Consider the following 10,191-nt stretch of genomic DNA (forward strand, 5'->3'; position numbering starts at 1 on the left):
GGGCTGGACTGCAGTGGTGTGATCATGGCTCACTCTAACCTCAACCTCCTGGGCTGTGCACTTGCCCGTGTCCAGGCTCCCTCAGGAATGGGAGGTCCCGCGGAATAGCGGGACGAGGGTGAGATTTGGAAGAGCCATTACGGGTCCAAGTCCACCACTTGGTAGAGACTGGGCCAGTCTTCTGATTTCCTTGAAACTCCTCCTGAGCCTGCAAAATGGGGTTTATGATGCCCATGGCCCAGCTCTGTTGTGTGGGTTCACTTCAGGTGATGAAAAATCTGTGATCATCAGGCATTCACTTTTTTTTTTTGAGACGGGGTCTGGCTCTGTTGCCAGGTTGGAGTGCAGTGGCGCGATCTCGGCTCACTGCAAACTTCGCCTCCCGGGTTCAAGTGATTCTCCTGCCTCAGCCTCCTGAGTAGATGGGAATACAGGCGCGCACCACAATGCCCAATTTATTTTTGTATTTTTAGTAGAGACAGTGTCACCATGTTGGCCAGGATGGTCTTGATCTTATGACCTCATGATCCGCCTGCCTCGGCCTCTCAAAGTGCTGGGATTACAGGCATAAGCCACTGCGCCACATCTGGGCACTCACTCTCTAACCAAGGTGCTTCTGTAGCCTTGGGCTGTGTGGCTGGGGGGTCCTTCTCCCCTCTCAGAGAGGCCTGGAGCTTGGTTCAGGCTCAGGATTTTTTTTTTAAATCTATTTATTTATTTTGAGACCAGGTTATGAGACTGGCTAGTTTTTAGTATTTTTGGTAGAGACAGGGTTTTGTCATGTTGTTCAGGCTGTTCTTGAACTCCTGGCCTCAAGTGATCCACCTGCCCTGGCCCCTCCAAAGTGCTGGGGTTACAGGCCTGAGCTACTGTGCCTGGCAGAATTTTGTTTCTTAAGGACTGAGTTCTGGTATCTTCTTTGTTTTTTTTTGGAGATGCAGTCTCTCTGTCACCCAGGCTGGAGTGCAGTGGTGCGATCTTGGCTCACTGCAACCTCCGCCTCCCGGGTTCAAGCAATTCTCCTGCCTCAGCCTCCCAAGTAGCTGGGACTACAGATGCATGTCGCCACACCCAGCTAATTTTTTGTATTTTAGTAGAAACGGGGTTTCACCATGTTGCCCAGGCTAGTCTTGAACTCCTGAACTCAGGAAATCTGCCTGCCTTGGCCTCCCGAAGTGCTAGGATTACAAGCATGAGCCACCGCACCCGGCCCTGGTATCTTCTTTTATCTTAGATTCTAGACTTTGATTCACAGCCTGAGCCTTATCTCATGCTGAAAACACCTCTCACCTTCCCATCAAGAACCTCGAGGTGGATCCCACACCCCTAAGACCAAGCATCTTGGATATAGGTATCTATCTTGATGGAATTTTAAGTTGCTTCATTTCTTTTCTTGGGCCCTGGTGGAAATAAACCTGAGTGACTACTCCCCAGTGCCATCACTTGGGCAGGACCCTCTGTCTTAGTTTCTCCATGCTGCCTGTACAAGGTCAGTCCCCTATCCCGGCTAGCCTGGGGCTTCACTATGGCTGACAAGAGTATTATTACTGTACGCCTCGTACAGCACACAACCAGAACCTAGAGAAACTTCTTTCAGGCCCACTGATCTATAATCACAGGCCTCCTTAGTGAACTCTTTCCTAAAGTCCTCCTTCCAGCATTTGGAAGCATTCCACCACGAGGAGCAGTTTTACCTTAAGTCTTTGTCCACTTTCAATTTGCAATACCACTAGGAGAGAAAAGGTCTGGATGAAGGGGAATGAAGATTATCAGGCTGCAGGTACTTGAGGTGGCTATGGGGGAAGAGAAGGGCAAAGAAGAGGGCAAAGACCAGGCTATGGAGAGGCAGGGGAGGGATAATCACTGCTTCACTCCAAATGGGCCTGATGCTGAATGGACCCAGGATTGTTTGCACTTGGGAAGGAGGGCCCAAAGGGAGAACAGTAAGCAAGAACCAGGTTCTCCGGAGCCCTCTCCCCAGTCCCTGGAGAGGGTCAGCAGTGAAAGGAGCTCAGGTCTTCCCTGAGCCAAGGTGCCAGGGTCCCAGAACTGCACATGGGCCCACATCCCTTTCTGCTACTTCCTTAGGCTCTTGCTTACTAGAAGAGAGGAAAATTGTGCAATTAGTGCTGGGTTTGAGGATGCTGACAGGGTGTAATCAACAGGGCCTCTCCACCAGGTGTGGGGCTAGGCTGGGTACTGGGCCCCACCAGTTGTGGGGCTAGACAAGGAGAGCCTGAGGGGAGCCTCTTTTCCCAGGGACTGGCTCCGTTAGGGAATTCCTCAGTTTTGCTCCTGAGGCATCACTCCCACTCCCACAGCTTCCTTCTACATCTTTTGCCTCGATCTTCCTCCCAAACTCTGGGGCAGCTTCTGTCACTTTGCTCACTAAGGGCTGGGTTCCAACATTGCTTACGAATCATTACCTCCATCACCCACCCCAGCTCTGCAACTCTGGCCGCTGCTTGTGCTCTCAGGCCCAGGGGCTTGCCTATAATCCTTCCCCTCTTGTCTCCTCAGTTTGCTTGTTCTGTGGACACTCCTCTTGTCTCGAATTCACCGCTCTATTCCAACTGCTGACAGCACTCTTTAGATTCCAGTTTGGGCCCTCTTCCAGGAAGACCTCTTGGATTTGGCCATGGTGATGCCAGCACCACACACCCTGAATGTTTGTGAGCTTTCCCTCCACTCACCTTTGCCTGCCTTGAGGCATTCTGGCTGAGAATCCATCCGTCTTGCATAGGACAGACTGCTAAATGCCTGGTAGATGTGGAGGGTGGAGGGTAGGAGACATGACTCCTGTGTCCCACTAGGGACAGTTGCTCCTATGTTCTGGGCTCGGGGAATGCTCCATAAATGAGAACCTTCCTGACCGCAAGGCCCAGCTGGCTCCCCCGACTTCTATCTTGGCAATGAGGAAACAGGCTTGGTGCACACCCCTGGAGTCAGTCACTGCAGAGCTGGGCGCCAGGCATTTGAGTGGAAATGGAGAGGGTTGATCCTTAGGGTTCCTAGAATGTTCTTACCTTCTGTGTGCTATAAAAATCAAGAGAGCAGTGGTTGGGAGATGAACAGGAAGAGGGCAGGAGGTAGAGGGCCAAGCAAAGGGCTCCACAGGGAGGAGTGGGATGAGGTGAGCATAGACTGAGATGGGCAGCAGCAGGGCTCAGGCTCGCAGCTAATTTGCAAAATTTTGAGATGTATCATTCCTTTATTTTTTACCTCAACTTACTGAGCAACGCATAGCTATGGAACAGAAGCATTTGTTGCACTCTTTTTGTGAGCCAGGCCTTGTAGGAGATTGTGGATGGCAAAACCTCAGGTTCTGTCGAAATCTTCCCCTTGGGGGCTGGAGGATCTCTAGTTAATTGGCATTCAGGTGCTTAAGGCCACTTTTGGGTGGAGGTTTGGCAAAGATGGAGTGTCCAGACCTATGATCCTCTAATAACTTTACTTTTTAAAAACAGCCACCCAAATGGTGGTGGCGTGGGGAGCAGGTGATGGTGAAGGGACTGGGGTCTCTGGCCATGGCCATGTACAGAGGAGACTCTGTGAGCGCTCTCCCTGCCTGAGGGACACCTAACTTTATAGCATAGACTGAGGGTCAACAGGAGGCCCACCAAGTCCCTCAGATCCAGGGACAGGGAAGGAAGTGGTGGAGGGGAGGCTGACCCACCTCTAAACGGTTATGCCACTATAAGCAGAGCCCCCAGGGGAGAGGCCCCAGTAGAGCCCCCAGGTGCCCTCAGGTAAGCAGTGGCTCATCCTCTGCCTCAGCTACCCACACCCCCGGCTCAGCCAGTGGCACCAGTAGCACATCGTCCTCATCTTCTGGGGCCAGGACTGCTGTGTGGGGTCCAGCAGGGCTCCGGGTTGGTCCTGGGGGCCCCAGGCTGGGCAGGAGGCGGCCTCGCAGGGCCTGCACCACTCCAGACAATAGTGATGGCTCTAGGGGCAGTGAGGGCAGTGGCCCTGGGGCTTCGGGGACAGTAGTGGGGGCTGGAGACGTGCTAGCAGATGGGAGGGGAGCTTTGATGGGCAGTGGGGGTGCCTGCTCCCCATCTTGCCCACCCACTGCCCCGCCCTCATGGGCTGGACCTGTGCCACCATCTAGGGCCTCAAGGGGAGCAGCGGAATGTGTGACCTGGGATCTGGCCTCAGAGGCCCGAGCTGGGGTGTTGGTTCGAGGGAGCAAGCCCCAGCGGCGGAGACGGCGTACCAGGCGGCGCATCAAGCGGCCCCGCTGACGACGGCGGGCACCTGAGCCACCTCCTGGAGTCATATCCTGGCGTAAGATCTGTAGCAGAGAACGCAGGTTGCCCAGCACTGAGTTCTGCAAGGAGATGAGGAGGCCTCAGAGTCAGAGGGCCAAAGGTTGAATGAAGGAGAGTACAGGGGTGGGGCCACAGCAGAACTGGGACCAGGAGGTGCTAGGGTGGTGGGGAGTGACTTACATCATTAGGATTCTCTGTAGGAAAGTCTTCTACAGGCGGGATGGCACCCTGGGCAATGAGCTGCCCGTAGGAAGGGGGTGCCTGCTGCTGCACAATCTCAGCCTCCATCCGGGAGAGGGGGGCAAAGATGCTAGAAGGAATGATGACTGCTCAGTCGCTGGTAGTTCTTGGCCAGAGTAGACCACCTCAGCCTGGACAGTCCTCCCGCTTCCACACCCGGGCCAGGCCAGCTGGAGCTGTGCCATGGCTTTCCCAAAGGTCATCTGAGGTCCCTCCTCCCTTGAAACTGCTTTCAGGATCTGGACCTGTCCCTTACAGGACACAACTGATAAGCTGATCATGGGAGCCTCTCCCCAAGGTGGGTGCTTTCATGGTCTCCTGTAGCTGCATGGCCCAGCCTCACCCTCAGGGTCTACTCCTCTACTGCCAGTCCCACTCCCACTGACCTGTACTCCTGGGTGCGAATGGCATAGAGCTTGCAGGTGCAGCCCAGGGCGATGACCAGGAGCAGGCCGCACACTAGGCTGCCAATGACTGCGGCGGTAATGACCTTGCGGGGCAGAACATAGGAGCAGTCCCACTCATCACTGCCGTCTGCACAGTCTGGCTGCCCGTCGCACACCCATGTCTCATACACGCACTTCTCATCCCGGCATCGGAAATTGCCAGGCTGGCAATGCCGACAGCGTCTCTCGTCTGCTCCATCAGCACAGAAAGTCTGGTAGTTGCAGCGGTCAGCAGGCAGGTAGCAGGCTGTGGCACCAGAGGTGCCAGCAGCCCCGCAGGGGAAGTGTCCAGGTGGGCAGCCTGGGCAGTCCTCCTCATCTGTGCCGTCAGCACAGTCCCACGAGCCATCACAGCGCTGTGCCTCACTGTAGCAGCGCTCACCTAGGCCTTCGCCAGCCCCCAGGCCAGAGCCTAAGCCACAGGGTCTATCCCAAGGCAAGCAGTAGCCCCGCACATGGTAGGTGGCATTGAAGCCACGACCATTGCTCCAAGCAACTGTGTGGTAGGACACAACAGCCTGGCCAGATAGTGTCTCCACAGTGACAGCCTTGCCATTGCTGAAGTGGGTGAGACTACGCAGTAGTCGGGAGCTCTCAGGGGGCCCAGGGCCATCAAACACATGCACTGCATCTCCAAAGCCCAAGTCCAGGGCTGTGAAGCGCACGGCCAGCCGCCGGCCGTCATGGGGGTCCAGCAGCCAATGGCAGGACTGGGGGTGGGAGACTGAGGCAAGGTGTGTATATCCAGGGGAGGAGAAGACCCCATAGAAGTCCTCCAAGGTGAGATTGCAAGGCAGGGAGGGGATGGGCCTTGGGGTCAGGCCAGGGAAGGGGTCTGAGTTGCAACCTGCTTCATCAGAGCCATCGCCACAGGCATCAATCCCATCACAGCGCTGGACAGCAGATACACAGCGGTGGTTCAGGCACTGGAACTCTTCCTGCAGGCACATCAGCCAATCTGCAGAGGCACCATGGAGAGGGGCTGTGAAGCACCAGAGCCCTCAGGATCCTCCCCTCCTGCCTGGGGCTTTCACTGCCTGCTCCTCAAACATCTCTGTCCAGCCTACCTTGGCTATAGGAGAGCAGGAAGCCCTGGCCCATGGGTGCTCTGGCCCCAGCATAACTGTAAGTGATGGTGATGTTGCCTCCGGGCAGCTGCAGAGGGCTGGGAGGTGCCTCACATAGGGAGATCGGTGGCTGGAGAGGGGAGCGTAGGGTTAAGTGCTCTGAGCCACAGGCCAGGTGTAGTTTCTGGAACCTATGGGAATAGAGGAGAACAGGACATGAGATGCTCTTGATTGCTGCTGGCTTTCTCCTCCCCCGGTGCCACCAGGCTCCTAGTATCCCAGGAAACACAAACATCTGCTTCTCCGTGATCTAAATGGTCAAATAAAAACTCAGCCTATTTATTTATCTAGAGACAGAGTTTCGCTCTTCTCACCCAGGCTAGAGTGCAATGGCGTGATCTCGGGCCACTGCAACCTCCACCTCTTGGGTTCAAGCAAGTCTCTTGCCTCGGCCTCCCAAGTAGCTGGGATTACAGGTGCCCGCCACCACACCTGGCTAATTTTGTATTTTTAATAGAGACGGGGTTTCACGGTGTTGGTCAGGCTGGTCTCGAACTCCTGGCTTCAGGTGATCTGCCCGCCTCAGTCTCCCAAAGTGCTGGGATTACTGGTGTGAGCCACCATGACTGGCAGCCAAATTATTTTTAAGTCAATGTAATCAATGGGGATCTTCCTAACATGGGCTGGTATCACCATAAGACCATAAGATATATCCTAGAGCCCTTTGGAAAAACTGACTTGTGTTCCGGGACTGAGTTAAGAAGAGGTGCACTGCATTCCAGTTGTTGTAGCACTGTCACCCAAGTATGGTACCAGCAGTAACTGGTAATTACCATACAGTTCAATTAACCAGAACTCACCATCTTACCCTACCCCATTGTGCCAGATGTGAGACCTGGGTTGGTTTTCCATGGCATTCTGATCCCTTTGCCCTGCCAGCCTCTCCACAGATTGCCTCTCTCTTTGCCTACCTCTTTCTGGGTGAATTCGTGGAAAATGAACTATGCGAGGCAAATAGCCAGGTACTCAATATGATCCCCAAACAATGATCCAAGGTCAGGGGAGCCTGGGGAAACTTGGAATGTTTAAAAGATCCAGAGAGGCTGAGGAATGTTCTAGGCTGATTAAGTAGTTCGGAATCTCACACAGGACATGCAATGAATGGAAGGACTTCTCAGAACAGTTCTATCTGAGCTGAGGACCGTTTGTAGAGTGGCCTCTGTCCTTTGGAGATGCCCAGGACCCAAGCTAGATGTCCACTCCAGCCCAGCTCCACCTCAGTTCATTGAGTCTGGTCCAGAAAAAGTCAGGCTTTTAGGGTACACTAGGCCAAATCAAATTCTACTCTTTCCCTGTTGACAAGGATGGAAATTCCATAGAGAAGTGATCCCTGAATGGGCCAGGCCCAGTGGCTCATGCCTTTAATCCCAGCACTTTGGGAGGTCGAGGCGGGTGGATCACTTGAGGTCAGGAGTTCAAGACCAGCCTGGCCAATGTGGTGAAACCCTGTCTCTACTAAAAATACAAAAAAAAAAAATTAGCTGGGTGTGGTGGCAGGCACCTGCAATCCCAGCTGCTCAGGAGGCCAAGGCAGGAGAATCACTTGAACCCGGGAGGTGGTTGCAGTGAGCTGAGATTGTGCCCTTGCACTCCAGCCTGGGTGACAAGAGTGAAACTCTTGTCTCCAAAAAAAAAAAAAAAAAAAAGAAATGTACCTGAAGACTTCCAATGGAGGGGAAGGGGCAAGGGAGAAGAGGAGAAGAATGGGTTCTTGCTCTTGTTCCGCTTCTCACCTGACGGTGACAGTCTGTTCCTTGCTGCCCAGGATAAGCCAGGTGCAGTTGGCAGGGGAGCTGCGGCTGTTCCGGACCAGGGGCCTCTGTAAGGTGCCCTGCACTTCTAAGAGCACTGCTGGGGGGTCCTCACAAGCTGGAGAGAGGAAGGTAGGACACTGGTAGTAGACAGCCCTTAGCATCTCACCCTTCCCCTTCCGCTTGGAGGCTTGAGGTTTCCAAAAGTCTGGGCTCTGCAAGGAGGAGCAGAGTATCTGCCCCTGCCCACACACATCCTAGAGTTACAGCGCTCTGGCTTCGCTCTTTCTCTCCACATTCTTTATAGCTTCACCAGTTAATACTAATACCACGAACAATTCTGAGGTCTGCTTTGTGCCAGTCACTGAACCAGGAGAAGCAGGAAATACTGCCTCTACCCTCAGGGAGACTACATCCTGGTTAGGACGATCAAGCATAGATATTCCCAGAAAAAATAAAATAGTACATAGCAACTACCAGATGAAGGTCCACACCCAGCCTCAGTCTCCTCATCTATAAAATAAAGGCTAAATGATCTCCCCTCTAAAACTATGGTAGGTCCCATGGAATTCAGGGAACAGAGAGTCCTTCTCGAGTGCCCCCACATTCCCAAGCCCACGGAGCCCCAGAGGTTCCCTCAACTCACCAAGATTTGGGAAAATAATCCGGTCTGGATGCGCCAGAGCGCCTCCTAGAGGAGGAACGAGAAAGGGCAGGAGAGTGAGACACCCCTTAGTTTTCTTCACCTGAGCAACTCAAGGAAGCCATCCGGGACTTCCGGGCAGTTAATAGGAAGAGGGAGTCGGGGGTGGGAGAAGGCTGCGGCATGGGACTTCCATGGAAGGAAGGTCCGGCAGCAGGGCCTGTAGGGTTGGTGGGGTGATCTGGGGAAAGCCGGAGAGAGGACGAGGGCCCAGCGGAACGGCTGAAGACTTCCTGGAGGTTGGGGCCGGCAGTGCTGGGGGTGGCGGCAGGGGCTGGAGGGAATGGGCAGGCAGGATGGAGTGCGAGGCCGCACTGGAGGGAGTTAGAGCTGCTGGCCCGGAGACAGAAGGCTGGGGGGTGGTCTCGTTTCGGCTCTTACCAAGGAGGAGGAGGAGGAGGAGGAGGAGGAGGGTGGCCAACAGCATCCTGGGCTGTCCAGAGGTGCCGGAAGGGTCCCGGAGCTTCTGTGGTCTACCCGATGGGGTCGCGGCGGAGCCCCGGCCGCCCAGGCTCCCCGGTGCCGCCTCCCCAAGGGGGCTCCATGGCCTGGGCTCGACTGGTGCTCTGGATGCCAGGGCTGGGGGCGGGGAAGCGGCGGCAGCCGGGGAGTAGGGGCGGTGCCTTTCGCCAACTTTGGAGTTGTTTTCTCTGGCCGCCGCCGCACTCTTTCTCCCGGGGCTGGCTCCCGAAGTCCCGGATCTCGGCACTGGGTCGCGCCCTCACCTACAGTCCGCCCGCAGGCCGCGAGCGCCCCTAGCCTGGCCTGGCCGCCACCTGCCGGGGTTTGAGACCACTTCCTCTTCGGGCCAAACTTTGCCGACTTTCAGCCCCTACGGCCGGCCGGGTGCTGCTCCACTCCTCTAGCGCTTGCAGCCCGCGGAACGCGACAGGGAAGCGGGGGAGGGGGAGAGGTGGTTCGGCCCGGCGCTCCGGCCCCTGCCCAGGAGGTACCCCCGCCCGCCCAGGGGTTGGAGTAGCCTGGGCGGGTGACGAGCCCGGTCCCACCCCTGCCAATCAACGAGCGGGCCACACCCACTTGCTCGCCTTAACCCCTTTCCGGCTCTGCGGGACTTGTCAGACGTGCCCTTGACTGGCAGCTTCAGCTTCCACATTTAACCCTGCTTTGTTTAATCCTTGGGGTGTAACACGTTTGTCCTTACAGAACACGTTTGTCACACGTTTGTCAGACGTTTGTCAAAGGACGTCTGCTTATTCCCTAACTGTGATGTCTTTCCTTTGGGCCCTAAGCTCAGTACTTTTCTTGTCCCGGGGTCTGAGATCCGGCAGCACTTTTTGGAGTGAGACTTTATTACAGCTATTACCACACGGTATGGTAACTATTTGTTCGTCATTCCCGCCCCCGTCCCGCCCCTTCTCTGCAAACAAACTTCCCGTAGGCTGGGGCCTAGACTGTTTACCTTTGCACCTACAGGGCTTCTCTCCTGAGAAGCCTTCTCTCTGCTGAGACACAGGAAGAACTCAATAAATGGTAAATAAACGAATAAGTACTCCTTCTCCATTTGCTAGCTGTGACCTCCAGAAAATTACTTAACCTCTCTGTTCTTCTCAGGTATAAAATGAGGTTTATGATAGTGCAACTTCCTGTTAAGGTTGTTGCTAACATTTAGGGAGAGCAAGTTGCCTGACA

At 55.0% G+C, this 10,191-nt stretch overlaps 1 protein-coding gene across 1 annotated transcript; it reads right to left on the minus strand.

Moving 5' to 3' along the window:
• Positions 1 to 1,236: 1,236 nt before the first annotated feature.
• On the minus strand, positions 1,237 to 9,652 carry LRP10 (LDL receptor related protein 10). Its single transcript, XM_023230442.1, has 7 exons — positions 8,923 to 9,652; positions 8,485 to 8,529; positions 7,821 to 7,956; positions 6,028 to 6,218; positions 4,901 to 5,918; positions 4,455 to 4,584; positions 1,237 to 4,333 (listed from the first exon to the last, which is right to left on the minus strand). Exons 1-7 carry the CDS (start codon positions 8,966 to 8,968, stop codon positions 3,746 to 3,748), a joined length of 2,154 nt encoding a protein of 717 aa, XP_023086210.1. The 5' UTR covers positions 8,969 to 9,652; the 3' UTR covers positions 1,237 to 3,745.
• Positions 9,653 to 10,191: the final 539 nt, after the last annotated feature.

This window comes from Piliocolobus tephrosceles, chromosome 6 (assembly GCF_002776525.5).
Source record: "Piliocolobus tephrosceles isolate RC106 chromosome 6, ASM277652v3, whole genome shotgun sequence".
NCBI classification, from domain to species: domain Eukaryota; kingdom Metazoa; phylum Chordata; class Mammalia; order Primates; family Cercopithecidae; genus Piliocolobus; species Piliocolobus tephrosceles.

Coding starts and splice junctions, on each gene's coding strand:
- LRP10 (XM_023230442.1), bottom strand. CDS start 8,968: ATGCTGTTGGCCACCCTCCTCCTCCTCCTCCTCCTCCTCCTCCTTG. Junction 7,957..8,484: donor GATTATTTTCCCAAATCTTG/GTGAGTTGAGGG, acceptor TCCTCTCTCCAG/CTTGTGAGGACCCCCCAGCA. Junction 6,219..7,820: donor GAACAGACTGTCACCGTCAG/GTGAGAAGCGGA, acceptor CTATTCCCATAG/GTTCCAGAAACTACACCTGG.